We start from the raw sequence: 26,723 nt of genomic DNA on the forward strand, positions 1-26,723 counted from the left end.
TCCAAAAGCAGCTGCTGATGATAGTGGTGCTGGCGCCACAACAGGGACCAGATCATCGCCCAGCCGTGACGCTGGGTCAGATGTTGAGTTCAGATTAGTTTTCTCTATGAACATGACTTTAAGTTTACGCAGTCAAATCAGATGAAACCTGAGGAACCAGATTTTAAAAATGTTTTAAACTTTTCAGTTCAACTTAATGTCAGAAGAAAAAGACCAGAGCTGGTTCCTGTTCACGGAGTCATTTATTAAAGCTCAGTATTAAAAATACACTAAAAAAAAAAACCCAAATGTAAACTGTACACATTTAAAACCCTGACATATTTACAAAGCGCTGAGCCACAGCGTTAGATTTGATCAGGTCTAATGCTGCGGCTCACAGACTCAAGTCTGTAAATAAAGATTCAGTTCATCATTTGACCCTAAAAGTCCAAGAGTCTGTTCCAGCATGCACCGGGACGGAGGTAGTGTGACGGCAGGGACGCTCCACCATCAGAAGTCAGCGTCCAACCGGAAGGTGTTGTCCGTGGGCGTCGCCATCACGCCCATCCTCTGGTACTCGCCCACCCGCTTCTCAAAGAAGTTGGTCTTTCCCTCCAGGGAGATGTTCTCCATGAAGTCAAAAGGGTTCTCCACCCGGTAGATCTGCACACAGAAACACCATGTCAGTCAGCTCCACCCACTGCCCCCACCCTGAGGTCACCCGCCCCCACCCATGGGCGAGTTCAGATAGGCGTCTGTGTCGCACTGCCGCTGCCCGTCAGAGAACCACTCGTCCTCTGATCAGACTCTGCAGCAGCACTCAGCCCCCATCACTGGCTGAGGTCCGTACCCCTGCGCACTTCATCATCACTCACACCATCACTTTCATCATGTTGCTCTCTGAGGTCAAAGAGTTCCTGAAATGTGTCTGTGTGGAGAACTGATCATGTTTTATTTTAAGTTTAGCTTGTCACTGAGATGAGTGTTGTGATGCTGTTTTTCTGCCTTTAAGTCAGTCACATGATTACATGACCTGTGTGGGGCGTTACCTTGGAGAAGCCGAGCTCCAGCAACAGTCTGTCGGCCACGAACTCGATGTACCGTTTCATCATGTCGCAGTTCATCCCGATGAGCTTGACGGGCAGAGCGTCAGTCAGGAACTCCTGCACACAAACCAATAAACCCATTAAAGCCATCCTGAACCAGTAAATCCACCATGAACCAGTGGGCCCAGCAGAGCAGCTTCACCTGCAGCTGGGACTCACCTGCTCGATCTCCACGGCGTTCTTGATGATGCTGATGACAGTTTCCTTGGGCGGTTTGTTCACCAGGTGTTTGAACATCAGACAGGCAAAGTCACAGTGCAGACCCTAAACGCGGCAGGCACACAAACACACGTTAAGAGTGACATCATCACTGGATCAATACCTGCAATCTGACACCAACAGGGCGCCTCACCTCGTCTCTGCTGATGAGCTCGTTGGAGAAGGTCAGGCCGGGCATCAGGCCTCTCTTCTTCAGCCAGAAGATGGCGGCGAACGAACCCGAGAAGAAGATCCCCTCCACAGCGGCAAAGGCCACCACGCGCTCTCCTGCAGATCAATAAACAGACAATAATCAATGAAGCTGCTTGAGGTGGAACCATTGCGTCAGGTGGCCTAATGGGCAGCAGCTTATTTACCGTAGGTGGCGTTCTTGTTGCCGATCCAGTTGAGCGCCCAGTCAGCCTTCTTCTTCACGCACGGCAGCGTCTCGATGGCATTAAACAGGTACTCTCTGAGGACGGGAACACATCGTGACTCACCAGTTAGATCAGTACAGGCCAGTTAAGCCACTACAGAACAGTATTTGGCCCCGCCTCCTGCGTACCTCTCTTTGGGGTCCTTGATGTACGTGTCGATCAGCAGGCTGTACATCTCTGAGTGGATGTTCTCCATGGCGATCTGGAAACCGTAGAAACACCGGGCCTCCGTTACCTGCACTTCCTGCATGAAGCGCTCCACCTGTTGGTCAAAGAGCGACAACAAGAGTGTTACAGCGGTCCGTGACCTCAAAACCATCTGTAAGAGCAGGCGCAGCGGCTCACCAGGTTCTCATTGACGATGCCGTCGCTGGCGGCAAAGAAGGCCAACACGTGGGAGATGAAGTAGCGCTCTTCGTCCTTCATGGCATCCCAGTGCTGCAGGTCCTTGGACAGATCCACCTGCACAGAAAGAGCACGTCAGCATCACGGCGTCCAGCATCAAGCCCCGCCCCATTACAGCTCTACCTACCTCCTCTGCCGTCCAGAAGGACGCCTCTGCCTTCTTGTACATCTGCCAGATATCGTGGTACTCGATGGGGAAGATGACGAAGCGGCGAGGGTTGTCCTTCAGCAGAGGCTCCTCCTCCTGCGAGCTGCTGCTCTTTTTCACTTTGGGCTGAAGACAAAGATCATTGCTCAGGATTATTGATTAGCTTATTCATCGATTCTGGAGCAAAAACAGTGAAAAGTTAAAGTTTGTGCAGATTTGCTGCCTGTATCGTTCACTGATCTGAAGGTGGTGGACAAAATAACAGAAACGGCATAAAACCTGAACACCACAGCAGCTCTTCCTAATAAACTAGAACCCTGAACCGACCTCAGCCCTGCCGCTCACTGTTGGCGCCACGGCCACAGTTTAGGCGCCACATCTGCACAGTAACACACACGAAGCTGCCGTCAGTGAGCTCAGCATCGACTCGGTCCGCTGATATGAGGAATCCGCTAAAAGTGCGAAGCTTCCTGCGGCTTTTCTCTCACTTACCGCAGCAGCGTCGAAGATCCTCCGCGCGGTTTGGGACGCCAGGATGCGGCTGCTGTTCGGGCCCGGAGGCTGAAAGGAGACACAGACCGTCAGCACACACAGCGACTCTTTATCAATACCTGTGATTGATCGGTGACGCTAGAGAATCGGCGGCCTCTGTGAGCGGGAACCTGAAGCAGCCTCACCGTGTTCTCTTTGTCCAGAGACATTTTGTCCAGCTGCCCGCTGAGGGTCTGCTCGTTCTTCACGGAGAGCGGGGAGCGCGCGGTCAGCATTGTGAATTCGCGGGTTCGAAAGGACGAAGAAAAGAAAAAACCTAAGAAGCTAAAAGTTGCCGAAAGCAAAGATAGCAGCAGCGGACAGACGGAGACAGTGAAAGGCTTCTGCTTCAGCTCGCCCTTTTATTGGAATCTTGGCGCCAGAACTGCTGGCCAATACGAGGAGTCCCTTTAAACCGTCGGGAGGGACCAAGTCGGGTAGTTGGTGGCGGTAATGCATCATTTTGCTGTTTGCCAACTGCCAGTAAACCCTATATAGAAGAAGAAGAAGAAGACGCAGCCAGTCAGGTCGAGAGAAGTGCTCACGTAACCCCTAAACGATTGCGGGAAATTCAAACTCTGTTAGCGGGTTACAAAACTGTAGGTAACCGCTTTTACAAAGTGATTAAAACGAGCGCTTACGAAACCTTTCAGGGCTCCTCGCATTTTTTCATATTAAGCATTTTAAACTGTGATTCTAAAAACACGTTACAATGTCTCTCAAAGAAAAGAAAAAGGCTTCTGTAATGAGACATTAACGCCGAAAGAGTCAAGATTTACATCTGTGTTCGTGCAGTTGAGTTCAGCGGATTGTTCCAAATCATGTGGATCCTCATATGGACATTGAATAACTGATTTCTGCTTTAAAGTGTCTGTCATCAGGGCTGTCGTTTAAACTCACATTAAAGCTCAGTCAACGGCGCCTTTTCTGCTTCCCTCTCATCTAAATGAGCTGTCACCATGGAGATTTAGCGCCAAATACACGTAACACGCCCGACATTACAATAACTCTCCATTTACAGGCGTCCTGTGTGTTTGCATATCAGAGACTGGCATCAACAAAAATCTGTAAACATATGCAATATGTAAACGAAAAACGAATCTGCAGGAATTAGTCGGTTTCTTTGAGTCACTCGAGCAGAAATAAATTGATTTAAAGGCTGATTTATGTTCTGTATCTTTGATCTGAGCAGCTTTTAGCCTCTGAAGACAAACTTTGAGCTTCACTTTCCTCAAAAATCAGACCTCATCAAACCCATATCCAGCTGGAGACCTTCCTGTTACTGCTTCCGGGTTATCTAATTGGCTGCAGGAGAAAGGGTCGCTCAGTTTCGGCCCCTGGTGTCCGGGATGGACAATGACTCAGTTTTGCAGTTACTGTCTGCTACTGAGCAATAATATGGAACGCCAGGACTGCCATAATGAATTAATTAAATACACCATTAAATAATTAATTAAATGTGGCAATAATTAATTAAAATTGGAATTAATTAATTAAATAAATAGTTATGACACATGTAATTAATTAATTATTGACACATTTAATTAATTATTTATGTATTTCACATTTTAATTAATTATTGACACATTTAATTAATTAATTATTGACACATTTAATTAATTATTTATGTATTTCACATTTTAATTAATTATTGACACATTTAATTAATTATTTAATGATATATTTATTTATTTCATTTTGGCAGTCTTGGCGCCTGGCTCTCGTCATGAAATAATTTTATCTGTCAGCCTCACCCATCAAACTCAGGGGGCGGGGTTAACACTGCCCATGCAGCTTCTCTAACATTTGATTGGTTGCCGTGCAAAGTAAGTCAAAACAGGTCGATCCTAGATAATCGATTGCTTGTGTAGACTTGGGGCAGCCAGTTATCCCAGAATGCAGATCAAATCACAGGCAGCAATGGTGGTGGTGTAGTTTTAAAATACCCCGTTTTTCTGTCACCAGCTACACTTTTAACAGTGTTTTAGCCGCGAATGTCGCGCCGTATGTCTGGTCAGGTTGTCAACATAGAACATGCTTGCAAAAGTGCTCAGATGTTTTCAGAGATTTCACTAGCTCTGCTAACAGTTAGCATGCAGAGTGCACCGAGGGGGTACATTAACCGGTTTGTTTACATATTCCACTCTCCGTGTTCCACATGTTGCATTCGCAGATTCTCATTTTCACCGAACGATCGTCTCTTTCCGCCTGGTCTTGTGTCTCTGTGCTTCTGTAACATAAAGAACGAGCTGACATTTTTCTCACGAAACCAGCAATCAGCTCAGCAGACCCTCAGTTTACCTGCATGCATCCTCCTCCTCATCTGTCAGCTGTTTAACACCTGCTGCTAATTCAAGAAACACGCCTAGTTACCTGGTGATAGTCACAGTTTAACTGCACAAGATAAGTAAATATAGTATTTTCCCCGAGCGCAGAGCTGCTGGAGCTTGTTTCCTTACAGAGCACTTTATAGGCGAGCCAGCTTTATCAGCGGCTGATGTCCAATCACCAGCACACAGCTTTCAAACCTCAGCTGAGTTTTAGCTCTCAGTGGTTAAACGCTGGACTTCATTCACTCAGGTTCTGTCTGTCGGGTCACGTTTACTTCGCTGTTTTATTTACAACTGAGCAAATCGGTTTGGCTGAGGTTAAAGTTACGTTTCATAACTGCATAGTTTCACAGACGTTTAATGGTTCACTGGCACATGTGTTAGACTGAACTATCATCTAAATATCATCTGTTTTTTAATAGTTATTCAACTGTATTCTAAGCACCAGCTGTCTGTTAGAATGTGATTTTTTTCTCTCTCTGTTGGCAGAGGTATAAAAATGCGCAGGAAAATCTGACGTGCATGGCGAACTTCACCGACGATATTTAGGGAGGAATAAACACACATCAAACATAAATGAACCATTTGCCTGTCTCCATAATTGAGAGCATTTTCTCTTCTTATGTCAACACTCTCTCTCTCTCTCTCTTTTTTTTTTTGCTTTTTCGGTCATGTTATGTTTACCTGTCAAAGGCTTGTTACAAACTATGAAACACATTGTGCAGACTTCTGGATGTTAGAAGAAAACGAATACTGCTCATGAATGAGACTAAAGGCAGGAAGGTGTCCTTTAAAACTAAACATGTTAATAGGACCTCCCTGTTTATATCATAGTTTAAGATATAGCACGTGTATTTCAGTAATAGCCTGCTGAGGCCACTATACGTGCTGGCCTCATATCAAATGTGAAGGCAGACTGAGTCTATGTTTGACGTTTGTTTATATCTAATCTTCCTTTTCAAACATTTAAACAGCAGCGAGTCTGCAGCTGAGGGAATACAAATTCAAATTGTCGGAACAGGTTTGCTCGTTTCTTGGATTCATTTGGTGATTTATTAAATGTATAACTGTTATTCTAATCTGCTGCTGAGTCTCTTACACTTTTCTTTATGCTGTATATTTTCACGTCTCTGGAATAGTTGGCAGTTAGATAGTCAGCTGGGAAACTTTGTGTTAACTCATGGAGCTGAGGATATCGTGGATATGCTGACCTCGCTGCGTGGTGTACAGAGCGAGGTCAGCATGATTAATATTCACAATAAAAATATTAGCCGAACATCATGAAGTCTGTATGTGTTTCATAGTGTCGAACAATCTTTGTACAGTTAAAGCCAGCAGTTACTACATGACAGAAACACCAACGTTATCTCTTTTATGCGTTTATACACAGGTCACGCTGATTACTGAACAAAAACCCAAAGATCAGATGTTAAACAGATTTATTTGCTCTCTCTCCTCCTTAAACATGTTTTTAATGTTAGTTATAATTCAGAATTGGCGACTGAAACACGTAGGACACATAAGAACATCAGGAAATAAAACACCGATAAATATAACCTCAGTAAAAGAAGTCAGCGGGGGTTACTACAGCTGTGTACCGGGGCCTGCGCTTTGTCGGTGGGATTGCTTGCGAGGCGAGCGGGTCTATCCCACGCTTTGCCGTGAGACTGGGACGACATCTCCGAAATCATCGAAACACTTTTGCAAAGAGGCTGTATCTTGACAAACCGACCAGACACATGAAGATTAAACCACTACATTCTCGGCTAAAAAAATATTAAAACGGTATTTGGTATCACACAAACAGGGTTTTTCAAAGCTCAGTTCTGTTAGCTTCCACATGCCGGTTGTTGTGTGCTAGAAACAATGGCCACCAGGCCAAAGCAATGGTTTTGACTCGATCAGCGTTAACCCCGCCCCCTGAGTTTGATGGGTGAGGCTGACAGATAAAATTATTTCATGATGAGAGCCAGGCGCCAAGACTGCCAAAATGAAATAAATAAATATATCATTAAATAATTAATTAAATGTGTCAATAATTAATTAAATGTGTCAATAATTAATTAAAATGTGAAATACATAAATAACTAATTAAATATGTCAATAATTAATTAATTAAATGTGTCAATAATTAATTAAAACGTGAAATACATAAATAATTAATTAAATGTGTCAATAATTAATTAATTACATATATCATAACTATTTATTTAATTAATTAATTCCAATTTTAATTAATTATTGCCACATTTAATTAATTATTTAATGGTGTATTTAATTAATTCATTATGGCAGTCCTGGCATTCCATACAATAATGGTAATCAGTTGGATCAATTTTAATCGAACTGTGAACATATTTGATCATAACTGAATGTGTTTGTTGAGAAACCCTTACGTGACCGTCTATGGTCACAAAAATAATGTAATGAACAGATATTTTAGAACAGCCTAGGTGGTTCTAGAAGGAAATTAAATAATTAAGTTTTATTAAATAATGCTAAATAATTGCATTACAGATATGATACTTATGTACAGTGGTTTATTAAGTGTTGTAGTAGAAATCTCAGTGTTAAACGATGATAAAACATAATGTTATTTTTGTTGTTGTTCAATTAAAAATAGCAAGTTACCACAAATTGTTTGACTCACATTCACACCTATGGGCAATTTAGCATATTCAGTTAACCTATCCCCACAAACTGCATGTCTTTGGACGGACACCTGGAGTACCCGGAGGGAACCCACGCAAACACGGGGAGAACCCCAGGCCTTATGGTGGAATTGAACTCAGGACCTTCTTGCTGTGCTAACCACTGTGCCACCGTGCTGCCCTATTTATTTATGTATCATTTACCAGTAAAACAGTTTCCATAGTTTTTTACTGCAGCTTTTGCAAAAAATGCATGATAGTGAGCATTTTCAGTGATGTTGTATACTATAATCTGATTGCTTCATCACAATGTGCCAGAACAGACTGATAGTTACTTTTAAAGTATTGTGAAAATATGAGATCAAAGCAAATCTGCCAAAAATTTTATTAGATTATGAAATTCTGTGTTTTCACAGATGAAAATGCTTCAGTCTTGTTAGAGAACACTTAGCAATACTAACAGTGAAAATTATGTTTAAAAGGTATAATGTTTACAACATCTTTTCTCATTGGTTATTTTCTCAAAGAATCAAAAATATCTCTTGATCTGACCTGACAATTGTACACTTGGGACTCCTCAGGTGCTTCACCCTTGAACCGCACAGTTCGTTGTGACTCAAGTCCAACTCTCTAAGACTTGGACAAGGAGCTGAGAGCTGAGGACAGAGCTTCACAGCTTCTCTGTGAGAGTCTACAATTTCTCGTCTGGAAGAATTAATAAGAAAAAAAATAAGACAACACTGGTTTTAACACGTAATCATGGTACAGGAAGAAGTATATTCTGCAATATTTAATCTTGTTTCGGTGATGGTTAAAAAATTCCCTTCCCAAAGTTTGTTTAGTTAAGCAGTTAAGAAATTTGACAGTTTAAGTAACGTAGATAGAAGTAAAACATAACACATAAATTAACCTGTATTTGGTAGCTACAATTCTTATTTTTTAAATTTCTGAAGGAATAAACAAATGTATATGTTGATCTGACCTGAGAGTTTCCAGTGTACAGTATGAACTCTTGAGTCCTGTAGACTGTTGCTTCACTCCTGAATCCTGCGAGGTGTTCTTACTAGAGAACTGGGAGCTGAGCGCTAAAGAAAGCACTTCACAGCTTATCTCTGAAAGATTGCAGCTCCTCAACCTGAAAAGTAAAATAGTGGACAAGAGAAAAAACAATGTGTTAAAATATTTTGTTAGAACTTCTGAGTTTGTGCGTTTTTTAACTCTTTGCCCTTATCACAATAAATCCCTTAGCTTCCAATAATTTACTAATTAAATAAAGAAATATAAATACTCCAAGAAAAAAAGTTCAAATAAAATGACTAGATTTTTTTACCCAACATAGGTAATGGGAAAGAAATGAGTGGTGATAGTGTCACAGGGTACTGATTTAAGCAAGTTTACCATTAAAAAGATAAAAACAAAGCGACTGAAACACACACACACACACACACACACATTCATTAGCCTAATACTGATAGATACATTTAAGCAGATGACCCTACTTAATTACATTTACAAATATTGAGTGTGAAAAGCTAAAGTGCCAAGAGTGCAAGCAGAGTTGTTGAGCTGTTTGGGGCAACCAAAAACAACCACCACAGTCTTATTCTCATTTAGACATATAAAGTTTTTAGATCACTTAAGCAGTGGTTAAAATGACCCTTTGTCATTTTCTTTGACTGGAATATAGTGTTGAATCTCATCGGCAAAGCAGTGATAACAAAAAAATTATACCTTTCAAAAATATGTCCCAAGGGAAACATATAAATGGGGCTTATAAACTGAATAGAAGATTCCTGATGCTTTTATCTCTTCACATTTGGATTATTGTTATGAAGTGTTTTCTGGTTTGATTGAAGCATCTATTAAATGCCTTTTTCAATCTGCCCTAAATGCTGATCAAAGGTTTACAATTCACTCTGTTTTATTAATCACACATTACCCCGCTTTTAAAGCTTTTGCACTGGCTACCTGTTAGGTTTAGATTTCAATTTAAAATATGGATTCTTACTTTTATGGCCATATGGGTTGAGGCACCCACTTACTGAATGGCTCCGAGCTTACACCCTAGTTCCTGCATTTACCCATCTAAAAAATAAGGTCGATTGGCCAAATTTTCAAACTTTAGTTTCAAAAACGTGGAATAGCTTTGTGTTCATTTTATTTGATGTATGTGTTTCCCTATTGTTTTGGGGGCATTGCTTTGGTTTTATTGATACTACTGTAAAGCACTTTGTCTGTTTTGTGTTCTTACGAAGCACTAAAACCCCCCAATTTACTTACTAAAGTAAATGTAATGTCTATTTGGCAAACAGATCTCAAATCCAACAGTGTGATCTAACCTGAGAATTTCCAGTTTACAGTGAGGACTCTTAAGTCCCAGAGACAGCAGCTTCACTGACAAACTGCAGCAACATGTTCTGAATAAAAAAAAAAATCAGAATATCAGTTAATGCTTTATAAAGTTTACATGACAATTTCTTTCCCCTAAAGAGCAAAAACAGTAATCTTTATAGAAATCTGCTTACTGCTCTGCAGTTGATCGCCCAGCTCCTCCTGCTTCATTCTCCTCAAGAAGTACAATGTGATTGTCATGAATGACTCTGTGCACCTCCTCTGCTCCTCATCCTTAATCTTCAGCACCTCCTCATCCTTCCTCTGTCTCTTTGAGCATTTTGGATAATCTGGACTCAGAACCTTCTGAATCTTCTTCCGCTCATTCTTTACAAAAGTGATGATGTTGTCCTCCAGAAGCTGGAACAGAATACTTTATGAATGACTCAGTCAGACTGAAGACTCACAAACCAACCTCAATCAGTCCAACTTGGGCCCAACCTCTCAACACCACTGTCACTCAGCACCGGATCCCCACAGGATCAGCCCCCTTCTGTGCACCTACCCACCCAACCAACACCATCATCAAGTATGCCAATCACACCAATGTGGTTGGGCTTACCTCTGATGGAGATGAGAATGGGGAGGTAGAGAACTTGTGCTCAGAAAATAACCTGAAGCTTAATGTCCTTAAAACAAAAGAACTCGTCATTGATTTCAGGAGGCACAGACAGGTTCACTCCCCTCTCAATGGAAAATGAGTGGAATCTGTCTCCACCTTCAGGTTTCTGGGCATCCACATATTTGCTGATCTCAACTGGACCCACAACACCATTGCCCTAGTAAAGAGGGCCCAGGAGCGGCCGCACTTCCTCCATGTCCTGAGGAAGAATAACCTGGACCAGAATTTGCTGCTGGCCTTCTACAACTCCTCACTGGAGAGCGTGCTCTCCTCCAGCTTGATGTCTGGTACTCAGGGGCTATGAGTAAGAACAGGAAGGCTGCACTGAGGGTCCAACCAACCCTGGAGGCCATCGCCAGATCTTCCTGTCTCAGGTAAACCAGGGCCATCACAGGTGACACCTCACACCTTGCCCACTACCTGTTTGACCTGCTTCCCTCTGGTCAGCAACTCAGGTGAATCAGGTCCCACATCTCCAGACTTACTAACACTCTTGGAGTAGGATCAGTGACAGTTTCAAAGAGTCGAAATACAGGTTGACTAAAGTTGTGAGAGAGGCTAAACACCTGTTGAAATGAAACACTAAATGTATAAAGGCTAATTTACATCAAAAATGGACATAGATGTATCTCTGTCTGTTAACAAATTTCCCACGTGTGGGACTAATAAAGGTTATCTTATCTTATCTTATCCTATCTTAACGAGTTACAGAACCAATAATTCTGGGAAAAATAAGGATGCTAAAACTAAAAATCAGTTTAAGTTGATCACTTTTGTGCTGCCCCTCGTCACGTTTAAGTTAAAACCAAAGAGTGCGCATTACCACTGCTCAGGTACAGATAGCAGAAGAATACAAAGAGTATACCAAGAATATAAAGTCAAATATACTGTCCACTTTCACTGTCTGTCTCTTTAGTAGTAAGTGATTCCTCATTGTTTAGCTAGCTGCACTGGCACTGGAAAATCTGCCTGTTAGTTGGAATGTTCAGGCTTGTAAAATACCCCCTACAGGTTTCCTCCCTCTTGAGTGTTTAATTTTGAGTAATATTGTCTAAAACGTTTGTTACCCTGTGATCTTGTGTGATGTGTCCAGATGCATCTTCTGTTGACGATTTTTCTGATTGTTTATTTTTTTAAATTAGAGAACAGAACAGTTTTCCATTTTATTGCTGTTTAAAAAAAAAAAGAAAGTATTTAGATTCTGTGTTTTTAATAAGTTTACAAATAATTTCTGTTGGCATGTGGCTGAATCAGAATCAGAATACTTTATTAATCCCTAAGGAAGGGTCTCCAGTTTCTTCACCTCCTGAAGTGCATGTTTCAGTGTCTTAGTTTTTTATATGAAGAGTATGAAATTATTTTACCTCTCCAGACCACCTTTACATTAATGTATATGCAGATAAAGCTGGTGTATTGTTCCTCTCTAAAAAGGAAATCCATTGTTCTTCAGAATAATATAAAAATTCAGGATCTTTGACTTTTTTTTAATAGAATAAATGAATTCCTTGCTCAGTGGCTTCCTTTGAGATGCTGGTTAGAGACTAGAAACAACATCAGATGTTCAAAACTGACAGCTATCAGTGAGTTCCGAACAACAGCTCCTCTTTCTGCAGTACAGGGTTGTTGGCTTACACCGTTTAAGTACACACAGCTGGGTCCAGGTCCAGGTTTACATTACATCAGGAAAGAATCAACTCAGAACAACATCTCTGGGTGGAAGCTACATCTCGGATCAGTTGGCTGCGGTCGTGAGGTCTCAGAATCTGCTATGTGAGCAAAAAAGAGTGACAAGACCACAGAATCGACGGCTAATAACATCACGGAGAAACTCGCAGCTATTAACGGGACATTGAGAGACCAGTGTCGGAGTGTTAAAAACAGCTTGAAATTCTCATGAGTTGTTTGCAAAATAAAAATTACCATCACAATCCGGCTACCCCTTCGGCGCCAGCTGTGGGCTCAAGGCTGGAGCCGAACAAAAACTCCCTGATAACGACTGTGTTGAGTCTGTTCCTTCCCATTCCCTACAAGGCCGCCTGGGTTGGCTGGAAGACTGTTTACTTAGCCTGGCGGGGCGAAGGACACTGTCTCAGCTGAACTATGGACACGCACACACATACATATACTGATACTGATAAGCACTCACTGACGCATCACCCTCCCTACCCCGGATCCAACGCCACCTCCAACGCTTACCTCCCCCATGATGTGGACATCGGGTCAGCTGGAGGCGCAGTCGAAAGATTGCAGCGGTCCCAGATCAGATGTACACACTGGAACTCTTTCCCATGTTGCTGTCTGTGTTTATTGTGTTATGGTCTGTTGATACCTGTGCATTCCTGCATTATCCTTCTGTGTTACACATTTCAATGTTTTTTTCCTCGCTACCTAGCCTGACCTGTCTCCCCAATGTGATGTTTGTATTGTATGTACGGTCGGCAAGGTCTGTCATCTTGGTTGTGGGCAAAAGACCTGCAACTGACAAATAAAGGCTATCTCATCATCTCATCATCATCATCAGGTAGGTTCCTGTGAATATTGATAGAGCAGTGATGTGAGTGCTGAGCTGTGACCTGGAGAAGAGTCCTGGCAGTCAGAGATTGTCCTCTCACCTCCAAGCTTTGGTCTGGCTCTCATATTCCCCACACAGGGTGGATTCAAGGGTAGGAACTCCCTCCTCTCTGTGCTCACACTGCTCCATGCTGCTGAATTCACATTCACATCCGCTCACACTCACTTTCTAAGTTCACCTGCAGAGGAAACACAAATCATTCATGTGCACATCAACTGAAGTCCTCCTTTCCATCATGTGTGTTGTCCAAATATCAGCCAGTTCTTTTCTGCTTCCTCTCAATGTCAGCTGAATGCAGTCAGACACCAGTGCGAGGCAGAGGAAGCTGCCATCAGCTGCTCTACTTCTACTATCAGTCCACTAGATGGAACCATGAAGCTGCAGCCCAGCACACGCAATGCATTCACTGACACACAATGAATCACTGTGGCTGGAAGCTTCAGTCCATTAATATTCAGTCAATTCAAAAAACAATCAGCAGTGTTAAAAGCTTCAGATTTACTGTTAATGAGAAGCTTCTTCCATCCCGCCTCTGAGCTCAGTCAAACCTGCTACCAAACATTACTTTTATTATTGATTAGTCTGCCAGTTTTCTTCTATACTGAATGTTTTTCCATCAAATATCAGTTGGAGGTTCCAGCAGCTGAATTCAGAGTCATCAATATGAAAATATCCAGTTTAGTATCATCAAAACAAATAAATCCATTAAACCCTGCCAGCACATAGCAGTACATTTCCTTCATATGTATAGCAGAATGGAAATTTAATGGCGAGATGTTGTGTTTTTTTCCCCAGCAAATAAAAACACAACACAGTGATCCAAAGTGTGTCTTGAAATGAGAGCTGAACATTTTTGCTCAAACATTACAGAGAAGAAACAAACTTTGAAAGTCAAATGTAGAGACTGATCTAGAAGTCTGTGCAGCCATAATCAGAGCTGATTGAATCCTCTAAATACTGAGGAAAGGAGCTTCAGTGTTTCCTTTATTACCTCCTTTAGTAGAGGAGACACTGAAGGATCCTTTATAGAGGCAGAAGAGGCCATTACATCCCATAATTTATAGCAGTACACCATCAGACCATTCATGGAAAGATTAGGAAAACTGACCAACTGAGTCAGTAAAATTTAGAGTTTGCAGATGACACCACACTCATTGGGCACTTCTCAGTTAGAGATGAGTTTGGCTATAGGAGGGAAATACAACAACCTGGAGCTTCTGCCAAACAGTGGAGATAATGCTGGACTTCAGATTGAAAACAGCCCTTCCAGATCCCATTTTCCCGCTTGCCTGCCAAATGAGTAGCCATTATTTCCCAGTACCTAAAGTGGGAGCATCAACAACAGTTCCCTCATCACGAAGGAAAGCCATGTGTGCAGTAGCCAAAGCTCCCAATCCAGGAGCATCTACCACTGACTGGTCAGCATTCTTTAAATCTTTTCTGTACTTGATGCAGAAAAACACCAGTGTTGAGGCATTTTGAGAGTCATTTTTATATTTGTCATTAGACATGAAAACAAGAAGCCACATCAGAAATATTCTGCTCCAAAGGTTTGTTGTCAGATTTCCATCTGGAGAGGGGTGTTTGGCTTCACCCCTCTCCCTCCAGTGTCTCCTCCCTCCATACCCTTGTTTTGTTTTGCAAATTGAAATATTAAATGTGTCATTTATTGAAGATTTGGGGTTGATTTTAATCTGTTTGGGGGTAAAATAAATCCTCTGAACCCACCTTTTGAAATCATTTGTGGATCACAGTATTTTACTGCTGAATAATATTCCCCCCATGTGTTAAGGTTTACATGGTTTTTGTTCAGGTTTTTAATGTTATGTTTACTTTTCTCCAGCGCCCACTGGTCATTTGCCATAACTGAGCCAGATTAGGCTCATACATATCTGCTCTCAGGGGTAATACTTGTGATTATGTCATAATCGTTTGTTTTATTGTCCTGTAGTGCGTTTAATACCTCACATTACCACATGGCGTCACTGTTTCCCCGCCCACGGCCTCCACCAGACTCCACTGTTTTTTCTTCTATTTTTACTTTATATTTTACTTTGGCTCCAGCCGAATGTCGGTCAGTAAGACAAAGGGGCGGAAACCATTCCACACAGATGACACGCCCCCTCTCACGGGCCAAGTCATGACGACGTGTGCTCCCATTGGTCACACCCCCTCAGCCCCACGTGGTGATTGGATGGCGGTTGCTACCTGGTGGTGTGGGCAGAGAGCGCGGAGCTCAGGTTGTGTAACTCTGCTGTCGTGGAGCAGAAACTTCACACACGGAGGAAACGAAACTGTGAAGCCGGAGAATTAACCTCATTTATCTCCACACAGCGCAACGAAGCCGCCATTTTGCCCAGTGAAGGACTTAAAATCAGGAAAATAAAGAGGACTGGCTGTGATTTATTTATGAATGCCGCTGACTGAACACGGTGGGCGTTTAAAATGATCCAAAAAGACAAAAAATAACAACAAAACATACGAGTTTCACTTGATATGTGTGAGGCTCATTTTTTATGCATTCCTCTGAATGTATAGGAACAACAATCAGAAAAGTGAGCGTGAATGTTTGCATGTGAATGAAATGTTTCATTTGTAATGTGATATTGGATTGTGAGCATTAGCTAACCTTCACACAGAAGAACCTGTGTTAGTTTAAACAGTTTATTATTTATTAGCAGTAACCTTTATAAATGTCCACAGGGACTCTGGTTATGTGCCATCCACAGGCGTCTTATTGACAGCTACGATGTTTGAAGAATAACACTCTTATTAACGATGTCGAGAAAAAGAACTACTCTACCCACAATCCTAAACTCAAAAAGCAATGTCTCTGATTGGTACAGGGTGCTGTTTCCATGGAAACGTTTAACAGCAAAGTCAAAAAGTGGGCACTGCAGTCAGGAACAAAACGCAGCCCCAAATACAGTTACACACAACAGTAAGTACACAAATTACACACTGTATTTTGTTTTTACTGAAATCAAAAAAATTATCAGAGGTCATTCGTTGGGATGCATTTTGGGATGAGCAGTTCCAATGGTCATTTTTTTTCCCGTCCCTTTCCTTTGTTTTTCTCCTGAGCGCCAAACTTTATACCGGAAATATATAAAAGCATTGACTTTGTGGTGTCCGACTTGTTTTCACATAAAAATAAAAACATTCAACCAAATCTTCTTTTTCGGTCCTGCTTTGAGGGTTTTCTTTGTGTGGTGTTTTCAGAATTACCCTACAGTCAGTTTTAAACAGTTGGATATTTCTGACCTGTGGATGAAGCCAGTACTAGCTAGCTTTATGCAACGCTAACCTGGTTATGTCCTTAATGCCAATTAATGCTTTAATTTTTTGTGCCCAAACTATTTTTAAAAAGTATTTTAAACATAACATAATGAAGGAAAAAAATGTCCATCCCGGTTTTCCCTCCAAGGCACGAGCGATAAGCAGAGTTCTGTCCTTTCCTTCTAAGATTCCTAATTATTTAAAGTAACACTCAGGTATGCCATTCAGCGTGTTAGTACGAGCTCGGGAGCAGCTTGGGAGAACAAGAAAACAGAGACTGCTTTAGGTTGCCTTCCCAATCGACTCAAAGGTTTATTTAGTACATAACAGCTTATATAGAGGAAAAAAAGGTTCGTGTGTCAGCAAGTTCTCAGTTCAAACCGGTACAGACCAAATAAGGAAACGTCTTCCTGCCTTGTGAGCAAAGAAGTATCCTTTGTGTAGTTTATCTCTTCAGTTACAATTTATGATCATCCCAGCAAAATACACTCCTAGACATAGAATACAGAGTTCTTTCATTAGTGAATTCTGAAACAAACCACCTGGCCTTTAACGAGCCTTTTTCTAAGAGATAAAGAAGGGAGGATGGGAGTAAGGAAGTGGTCTCGTCTCTGTGGTATTTTCGACCTTGGGGTACCAGCCTGTGAGTCTTACACATTAATTCTTGGGTCAGAGAGAAAGAGAAAAACAACTATTAAATGGGCCTTATTGAGTAACTCTTTTCTGTATAATATCACAATAAAACAATATCCTGTAAATGCTACCATGGTATCAAAATATCACAACACATAACATTTAAATTTGCTATAGCAAGCCTAAAATATATATATTTTATAAGCAATCTTTACTGTTCTATTCTGTTAATCTAATATTACAACATTAAATATTCCTTTAATTTGTGAAAACATGCTGATGTCGTTTATTTTTTACCATTTTAACAGAAACATTACACAAGTGCGAGTTAGCCTAGAACAGGTGCTAATTTTCATGTATTAATGAGGTTTAAAATGTTTAATAGTTCAGCCGATAACTGAGCTTTACAGGAAGACTATTCCTGGGGGGATATAAGTACACACACTTATCTCTCTCATATATGCCAGCTAACATGGAGACTATCCATCCAGCTGTCAGAGAGTGAAGAGATTCACATTCACATTCACAGCTTTGGCCAAGAGTTACCAGTTAACCTAAACCACATGTGTGAGGAAGCTAGAGAACCCACCAAGGAACAGGGAGAACCCCGGCTGGTGCATTCAAAGCCAGGATCTTCCTGCTCTGAGGCCACATCAACTCCTTTATTGTACAGTTTTGTTTTTAAAGCCCACCAGCCATTTTAAAACTCAAGATGGTGGCCATTTTAAAGATGGCTGTCCACTGGCAAATGAAAAAATAATTTTAAATAAGTAAATTAGACTTACCTTTTAATTGATCTTAATGTCAGATCATAAAATCACATGTTTGTATGTGTAGAAGTTGAATTTAGAGGTCATTTGTTTGTTTGTAAGGGAGGAAAGCTTTTTAAGTGGCAGGAAATTTAAAATCCAACTTTTAAATGAGTTCATCAAATGTAAGCAAACACAGACTCTTAGTGTGCAGTTTAGCTCTCAGACATGCTGTGTGACAAAGGCCCAGCTGCTGTGCAACAGGCAGGAAGACGAATGAGAACCTCACTCCGAGATGGGGAAAAGGAGGACAGTTGAGCAAGATGAGAGATTATTTTTAAAGGTAAGCACTGCAGAGCAAGTGACGTGTTAAACTGGAAATGTAAATGTTTTATGTGAACATAAAATACATTTTTTAAAATCAGATATTGGATCTGTACAGGATGTGCAGCTGCTGAATTATGTTAAACATGGTGAAAAACAGATTGAAGTATGGTGATTACATACAGACAGGTCAGTGCAGCTTGTGGTGGAGTTTACACACCAACAAATCAGACATCAGTTTATACTGAGGTCAACAATGCTGATTATTCACTGAATTCACTCACTCGCCTACATGCAAAGAAACATCCAGTATGGGACTTTACTGAAAAGCTACACCCGACCTGAGGGTTCCCCTCCAAAAAAAATGGTAAATGGTAAATGGCCTGTATTTATATAGCGCCTTTAAAAATCACGGTGCTTAGACTGGCTCAAGATTTAGAGCGAGATGCTAATCACTCTGAGGTTCCTCAGCTACTGCATCCATCTGAAGAGTCCCTGAGCAAGTTACTGAACCCCAAATACCCCCGGGGCATCCACGTGGATTTAAAATGTGCTGCATGTTTACTGTGGAGTTGGATCAGTAACATGAGCCAGGCTGGAGCAATGTGCTTCACTGCAGCGTTTTAGTTTTGCTTAAAACACAGACGCCAAGTACAAAATTCGACTTTTAGTCAAAAATCACAAAAGTATTGATGAGTAAAGTTTTTCCAGCTGTTGAAATTCTCAGTGAAACAATGACTGCAGACAAACGCAAAAAACAGCTGGTGCCAGCCTCGTGGTAACATTTTATTATAAAAGCCATTTTCTTCACCATCACCGTGGTGTACAGGTAAATGTTCGAAAGAAAAAGAAAAGGATTATTTTAATATAAGCTGTTATTATTAAGAATAACATTTAATAACATGAGGTATTTTTACTGGCTACACTATGGGCCAAATCAAACTATCAAAAACAGCACTTTCCTCAACGAATGTTTATTAAATAATAATAATAATAATAATAATAATAATAATAATATTAACAATGATAATAAGAATAATAATAATAATGTGTAAAGCAAAGATAGTAGGTAGTATCACAGTAATGAATACTGTCCACAGACTCTTAAAATATTAATATCTCGTACTGTGAATAAATGTAGATTGGATTACACATAACACTCATATAGATATCAAGATATTTACAGTATTTACAGTCAGAACAGAAGTGGGCTAAGAAGCATGATACTGAGGCTTTGGCAAACAATAAGAGTGTACACGAGTCGCTAACAGGTCGCTAACGAGTCGCTAAAAAGACGCAGCCGTGATGGTACACGGCGGGGGAGAGAGAGAGAGAGAGAGAGAGTACAAAAACAAGTGAGATTCAAAAATATTCCAGTGCAACATCGGCTTTGTGTGGATGTCTGTGAGTGAGTAGCAGCCTGGTGCCTTCAGGTCCTCCTCCTCCTGCGGCGGTGTGTTTGTGGATCGTGGGAATAAAATGTCCTGAGAATGGTGGAGAAAGCTTGCCGTCCTCTGCTGATGACGGCTATGTCTATGTTAACAAAAGTAACAGGAAAACGGCGGCACTCAGATCGTTCAACTCTCGGCAGCATGAACATAGAAAAGAACTGGATTCATCTGAGCGCCTCCTCCACTCGAAGGACGGCCTTAAACTCCTGAAGGGACCTGCTCTGCTCTCCTGTCTGCGTCATACATGTGCTGAAACTTCAAACATGGGACCAACAGGGTTTTTGGGTCTTTTTGGGTTTTTTCCTGTCACTTCTGTGACAAGCTGACAGCAGCTAGTGACAGATCTCCTTATATAGAAGAGCAATCACTTCCTGGTAATAAAGGTCCTTCAATTTTTCTCACAGTGAAGCTGATTGGTCGGTTAAGGACAAAACGCCCTCGTTCAATGGCGCCTGTTTCCTGAACTTCCATATACTAATATAGCTTATCTATAATAGTAATATAGTAAATCTACTGTTCTCCCCTCAGCAGGCTTCCAGACCCTGGCCAATGAGAAGCCAGTAAGAACTGAGCCATGGCGTCTTTTTTTAGAGAGATCATGAATGGATGGCTTATTTTAAACTGCCATTCATGCTAAGCTACCGTTCAGAGCAGGAAGTGAGCAGGACAGGTCCCTGTAAAATGTGTCCAGGTGTGTCTGACCCTGTTCTGAGGTCGTGTAAACGTAGCCGAGTACAAAACATCGTCCTGATGTGGTGGGCGGAGCTGATTGAAACAACCAGTCACAGTCACTCTTTAAGAGTCTGGTCGGTGTTTGGCCCCTCCCCCCGGGGCTCCTGAGATGGCCCTGTGAGTGACACTAGTCTGTTAGTTAGTTGGCAGCAGGAACCAGCATGCCAACGGGAAGTGCCGGTCCTCTGTTCTGACCCTTTGGCAGGGCGCCTTTGCTGAGGTCTCGGGTTTCGCCGGGCCACGATGACGGCCTCTTGGTAGTCATGTGCCGTCGGGCGTGTTTGGTCAGATGGTCGCTGCGCATGAACCGCCGTTCACACACGCTGCAGACAAACTTCTTCTCACCAGTGTGCGTGCGGCGGTGGCGGGAAAGCTCATCGGAGCGGGCGAACCGCTTGTCACAGCCCTCCCAGTGACAGCTAAATGGCTTCTCACCTGTGGAACAAGAGGACACGTAAGTGGTTAGCTCATGTCTATAAGACAGGTGAGTGTCTGTCTGTGGTTCTCCTTCCCCTGAGGTGACTCATACCTGTGTGTGTGCGCAGGTGAGCCTTGAGGTGTGAACTCTTGAAGTAGGTCTTTTTGCACCCAGGGAAGGTGCACACGTAGTCCCGTCTGCGAGAGAAGTCTGCCTGCGAGGTGCCACTGTTCGCTCCTGACGGCATGTAAACAGGAGCTGGGGCGAGTGGGAGGAGCTTGGTGTTGCCCAAGGTCATGACGGTCTGCGGGCCTGGTTGTGGCTGGGGCACGGGTGGCTGTGGCACCACAAACATCACAGTCCCTTGTGGCACGGCGGAGCCCAGCAGCAGCGGCTGGGCGAAGCTGGAAGTGGGAGACTGGGGAAGGATTGGCTTGGGCCCGCCCGGCCCCTGCACCTGAACTGGGGCCTGGACGAAGGCGGAGATCATCCCCGTTCGGCCGTTCACCGGGAAAACCTGGCAGAGCAGCGGTGAGGAAGACAGCGAGTGAGGTGGAGAAGCTGAGGCGGGAGGCGATGGGGGGGTGTCGGGAGTTGGGGGAGGGTCGTCCTTCTCCTCTGGAAGCGTCTGCAGAAGTGGTGGCAGAGGCTGCGTGGAAGTTTCTGACAGCTCGGTGTTGGGCAGAGGAAGGCTGAGGCTGTCAGCGGTGTGGCGGATGACACTGGTGGCCATCGCTCTGCTGGGCGGAGCCACACAGGTTGACTCTGAGTGAGGTGCAAGTGCTGAGGTCTCTGAAGTGACGGCATGGGGGTCACTGTGAAGGGCGGGGGAGGGTAAGTGTGGTTTGGAGGCGATGGTGAGGATGGGGGTTGCAGAGGCCTCGGCGAAGCTTGGACTTTGAGGCGGAGTTATACACTGAGAGAGAAAGCAGGTGTTAGACAGACGGATCCCAAATGCTACGAATTCATTCACAGAAGAAAATTACTTAAAACAAATTAAGTAGTTAACTAAATAATGAAAAACCTAGAAAGAATTTTTTGTGTTACATTTTTATAAATATGGTAACGATGTGTCTGATGAGGTCATTTAGTCATGCGTGTGCATTTAACATTTTCTAACGTTCTGACTGTATTGGTTCTTACCAGCGAGGAGAGGGCGATCAGGTCTTTTGGTGTATCTGTGCCCTCCGAGTGGAGTTGGATAGAGTCACAGGAGTCAGAGGTGGGCGTCAGTGGGCGGGGCTTGTGCGACCTTTGACCCCAGAAGCTCATGCTGACGAGCGCTTCGGCAGCCTCCAGGTCATGGTACTCGACGTACGACTTCTGCTCCATGGCTGCTGCTGTCTGTCTGTCCACACGGCTGACCTGAGAACAGTCGAGAGGTCAAAGGTCAGTTTTAAAAGACTTTAGCATTTCTCGTCACTTTAATCGGATTATTTTCTGTGATTTTAAAGCAAAAATCAGCTCAGAAGCGCAGAATTACGACCAAATGGCGCTGGTGGCCCGGAGAGTGGGGAGCCCGGGTTCGAGTTCGACCCGTGGCTCTTTGCCGCATGTCTGTCTCTGCCCCATTTTTTGTTTTGGGGCGATCGTGGCTCAAGAGTTAGGAATTCGCCTTGTAATCGGAAGGTTGCAGGTTCGAGCCCCGGCTCGGACAGTCTCGGTCGTTGTGTCCTTGGGCAAGACACTTCACCCGTTGCCTACTGGTGGTGGTCAGAGGGCCCGGTGGCGCCAGTGTCCGGCAGCCTCGCCTCTGTCAGTGCGCCCCAGGGTGGCTGTGGCTACAATGTAGCTTGCCATCACCAGTGTGTGAATGTGTGTGTGAATGGGTGGATGACTGGATATGTAAAGCGCTTTGGGGTCCTTAGGGACTAGTAAAGCGCTATATAAATACAGGCCATTTACCATTTTGAATGCTGCTGGAGCCTCTGCTGGATGTTAGAGGTACTGCAGTTTTTGGCACATTCAGCTACACTCTACCCTAAAAGCTAGAGCCTGAGTGTGTTTAAACCTGATTCAAAATATAAAAGTAAAAATTTAAAACACAGGAAACATGAACAAAGTTCCCAGACGTTTGTTAGGTTGTTATTTATGAGTCTCTGCAGCAATATTATGATGATGGAGTAAAAGTAACCTTATTTTATTATCACAAGTCAAGGATCATTTGATTACACTCCGCCCACCTCCGCATGGATCAATAGCTGGTTGCTATTCGTTTCTTAAGTGATGACGTATGAACCCTGCTTCCGGGTTCAAACTGCTGTGTGTTTATTAAGCTGTTGTCTTTTTAACATATTTTAATGTTTTGTATCTTGTTCTATTTAATATGAACAAGACCCAAAAATGGTCAGTAATCACTGTCGGTCTCTGGGTTTTTATTACCACTGTAGCAACTTTTAAACATGGAAGCTAGCGAGCTAACTCCCTGCTAACTTCAAACTCCGTTAAACTTCATAAATTCAGTTTTCATGGATGCCCGGATGTTAAATGTAATTGTTACACCTGGTAAAGAAACCACACTGACCATTTTATTGAACATGAAAGAATTTAGACAGTTTTTAACTCTCAGTTATGCCACAGTGTTCATTTGACTTTGGGACCTGAAGCAAAGTTTGGACCCGGAAATGGCTAATAACATCAGACTTAAAGACTGAATTTGGTGGGAGTTTCCAAACATATGTTGCCAACAGGGAAGTTGCAGAGTGTCCTCTCGTGGACAAGTAATCGTTTCTCCCGTGTCTTCCTTACTTTGATTTATTTTTCGGCTGTTATACATTCTGATAATGATATATTGGGAAATAGCCAATATCAGCTTCACAGGTATATCAGTCATGCTCCAATCAAAGCCCACTTTCATCTGACTGGACTGCTTCTGGAAACCTAAAGAGGGGCATGGGTAGAGACATGGGCAGAGGGTAGTTCAGCCACAACCAGCTGCTTCTTCTGGTCTCATCGAAGTTTCTGTTGGGCTTTAGCTACACAGGCAACTTCTGGAAGCTAATTGAGGGTGATGGCAAGCAGGCAGTGGACCGTCTTCTTTCTCCCATATGACTTAAACGCACTGTTAGTGCTCACTATCCTATAAACTGTTGAGCGTCTGCCTCACAGCCCAGCTTCTTTTTCTTTCTTTCTTCCTCTTACTCCACGGATAAAGCCAAACACCTCCCATCTAATGACCAATGATGTCACAGTTTTCCCACCTCCGGCTGAGCTGCATCTACCACATCAGGAAATAAATAAATTAATTAAAGGGGCGAGAACTGTAGATGGGAGGTGACTCGGGGACAAAGGGCTCCTGGCTGCTTGGCTGGCATCTGCTTAGCAGCACGTACAGGATGGGAGGAAGAGGGGGAGGAGGGCAAGCGAGGGGCGAGAGATAACGATGTAAACAGAGAGAACAGGCGGAGGGGGGGGGGGGGGGGGGGGATATAGTGGGTACACCCAACCTCTCACCCTGCCTGACGGGGAACCTCACTGCACCCAGAATAGATTGCGGGAGGTGCTAACAAAAATAGGAGAAAAAAACAAAACAAAACAAAAAACCCCCATCATGAACAAGCCCCGCCCACTCCTCCTCCCACACTGACATGAACCAACTCTCCCTGTGAGAGAGAGAGATAGAGAGAGGAAGCTCCTGACAGGAAGTATAGTTGGACAAAACAATCCGTTTCAACACAAACACACACAGACCCCGCACTCTGATTCCCCACGACCACAAAAACACACCACACCTATTGACAGAGAAACAACAAGGTTTACTCATAAATGAACGCCGCTCGCTGCCTTTAATGTGCTAATAATCAACTGGGCTCCACGATTAATAACACCTGTTCCCCGACACACTCACACCTGATTGAGAAGCTTGGGATGCATTTATTGCTCCAGACACACTTTCTGTTTTTAATTCTGAGATCTTTTTTTCTGCGTGACTCGGATTGATTCCTGGTGTGTTGTCAGGTTTCTCTTCCTCTGCATTTTCTTTGTGTTCAGTGCAGATTTCTGGGATGAAACTGAGGCTGAGTCTGATTCACACAGTCAAATCGCAGGAAAATCAGAGACGCCACATTAGGATTTATTTTATGGAAAATAACTTTAACTGGTTTTTAGAACAAAAACACACAGAATTTTACACGTCAGCTTCAGGTGCAAATATTTGCTTTACACTGTTTAAACAGGTAAAACATGCACTCATGAAAACGTGATTATTTTAAATCAGCAGTAATGAAGCAGGCGTTTCCTATTAGAGCCAAATGCAAATCAAAATGAATGTAAATGATTTTAACATTTTATTGAGTCAGTGACAGTGAAACCGATCTTTAATTACTACAGTGAGCTCAGACCAAAGAATCTAAATTCATGAGAGTCATCAAATTAATAATAGATTATTTTGCTCAACAGGTTTACAATTAACGGATTAATTGTTTAGTCAAACCAAAGAAAATATCATCTGATCATTGTCAAAATAATTAATTTACAGTCACATTAAGAGGATGAAAATCAATTTAACTGTTTAGCCAAAATATTAAAGGAAATGAAAAATTTGCATGATCAACATCAAAATAATCAAATTAATGTCATGTTTAATAAAGAAAAACAAACTGGCACACGAGAGACTGAAACACACTTGCAAAAACAAACTTAGACAAAAAAAAATGTACTAAAAAATTTAAAATCGGATTAATCAATTAATCTGTGTTAGAGAACAGTGAGAACATGCCAGGTGAAACTCAAACTACTGGCTTCACTGTCACAAGCCAAAGAAACAAACTGAACACAACGACGCTGAGAGCCGCTCGAAAATATCAAAATCAATCAAATCAGTCAATCCTGTCCGGCTAATTAATCGACGACACGGAACCGAAAGCATCAACTGTACCAAAACAAAGAAAACATCTGTAAAGTTTCTGCAGCGGTGAGCGATGCACTGCAGGGATGCAACTGTTGGTACTGCTCACGCGCGCGCGCACACACAAGAGTGACTGGGTTCACTGTGACCTCAGATAAACCAGCAGACAGCGCCAACACAGCCCAGCCGAGCCGAGCCGAAACAACCCGACCGGGGCTGCAGAACCGCTCCGTCCCCGGACCCCGAACCCGGAGGTTCTGGAGCCCCGGGCGGTACCGCACAGTTCTAACATTCCAAGTTTCTGGAAACTGACCTGACAGCAGCGAGGCTGAGTTGACGAAGAGAAAGAGCAGACGGAGGAGTGGAGAAAGGGTCGGCGGCAACTCCGTGTACAGCTACTGGAGCTTCAGTCGGAGCGCTGAGCCGCTGCCAGCAGACTGGCTTCAGCTGAGAGCACCGGAAAAAAAACAAAAAACACAGAAACGAAATTCAGAGCGGTCTGGCGGGTGGTAACACGCAGCCAATCAAAGTCAAAGGTGTAGCGGGCCGCGGCCAATCACGGGCGAGGCGGTGCGTGATCGCTACGTGAGCGTCACGCGATTGGCCCGCGGCGGGGTGCGTGGCTGTCGGGGGGCGTGGCCGCGGAGTCAGCGGTGTCAGAGTAAACCCGGTGAACCCAGCGGCGCGCTCGAACTGGGGGAAAGGTTGGGAGGCGCGAGGCGGGACCGCGGGGACGCGCGCGACAGGCATGTAAACTGCAGATGGAGTGAAAAAGGAACAAAAAAGGACAGGTGAAAGCAGGTAAAACCGAGGAAAACACACTGCAGACACACGGCCACACCAGAAACACCGCGTCACCGGCATGTTTTTAAACGTTTACGGTTAAAATCATGGTAAAACGTTAGTAAATACACTGAGTGT

The 26,723-nt window shown here is 43.1% G+C and overlaps 2 protein-coding genes and 1 non-coding gene across 3 annotated transcripts; all 3 read right to left on the bottom strand.

Annotated features, from left to right (window-relative positions):
* Nucleotides 1-220: 220 nt before the first annotated feature.
* On the bottom strand, nucleotides 221-3,554 carry LOC146692584 (ribonucleoside-diphosphate reductase subunit M2-like). The gene is made up of 10 exons (XM_085432719.1): nucleotides 2,951-3,554; nucleotides 2,766-2,834; nucleotides 2,253-2,399; nucleotides 2,066-2,182; nucleotides 1,849-1,982; nucleotides 1,661-1,755; nucleotides 1,438-1,571; nucleotides 1,245-1,349; nucleotides 1,029-1,142; nucleotides 221-642 (listed from the first exon to the last, which is right to left on the bottom strand). The coding sequence occupies exons 1-10, from the start codon at nucleotides 3,038-3,040 to the stop codon at nucleotides 490-492; spliced, it is 1,158 nt and encodes a 385-aa protein (XP_085288845.1). The 5' UTR covers nucleotides 3,041-3,554; the 3' UTR covers nucleotides 221-489.
* On the bottom strand, nucleotides 718-853 carry LOC146692585 (small nucleolar RNA SNORD94). Its single transcript, XR_014915428.1, has one exon. It is a non-coding gene; the product is annotated as a small nucleolar RNA SNORD94 (small nucleolar RNA).
* A 15,559-nt stretch (nucleotides 3,555-19,113) lies between the features above and the next one.
* Nucleotides 19,114-26,293, bottom strand: klf11a (Kruppel like factor 11a). The gene is made up of 4 exons (XM_085432717.1): nucleotides 26,116-26,293; nucleotides 22,100-22,321; nucleotides 21,068-21,872; nucleotides 19,114-20,973 (listed from the first exon to the last, which is right to left on the bottom strand). The coding sequence occupies exons 2-4, from the start codon at nucleotides 22,286-22,288 to the stop codon at nucleotides 20,678-20,680; spliced, it is 1,290 nt and encodes a 429-aa protein (XP_085288843.1). The 5' UTR covers nucleotides 22,289-22,321; nucleotides 26,116-26,293; the 3' UTR covers nucleotides 19,114-20,677.
* Nucleotides 26,294-26,723: the final 430 nt, after the last annotated feature.

The sequence above is a fragment of the Copadichromis virginalis genome, linkage group LG15 (assembly GCF_057382275.1).
Source record: "Copadichromis virginalis isolate Kocher_CV1m ecotype Utaka linkage group LG15, C_Virginalis_male_GT1.1, whole genome shotgun sequence".
Lineage (NCBI taxonomy): Eukaryota > Metazoa > Chordata > Actinopteri > Cichliformes > Cichlidae > Copadichromis > Copadichromis virginalis.

Bases quoted from the DNA above. Each gene is read 5' to 3' on its own strand.
- LOC146692584 (XM_085432719.1), bottom strand. From the start codon at position 3,040: ATGCTGACCGCGCGCTCCCCGCTCTCCGTGAAGAACGAGCAGACCCTC. The intron at 1,983-2,065 runs GTGAGCCGCTGC...TTTGACCAACAG, and splicing joins GCATCGTCAATGAGAACCTG to GTGGAGCGCTTCATGCAGGA. The intron at 1,143-1,244 runs GTGAGTCCCAGC...GTTTGTGTGCAG, and splicing joins ACGCCGTGGAGATCGAGCAG to GAGTTCCTGACTGACGCTCT.
- klf11a (XM_085432717.1), bottom strand. From the start codon at position 22,288: ATGGAGCAGAAGTCGTACGTCGAGTACCATGACCTGGAGGCTGCCGAA. The intron at 21,873-22,099 runs GTAAGAACCAAT...TTTCTCTCTCAG, and splicing joins TGATCGCCCTCTCCTCGCTG to TGTATAACTCCGCCTCAAAG. The intron at 20,974-21,067 runs GTATGAGTCACC...CTTGTTCCACAG, and splicing joins TCACCTGCGCACACACACAG to GTGAGAAGCCATTTAGCTGT.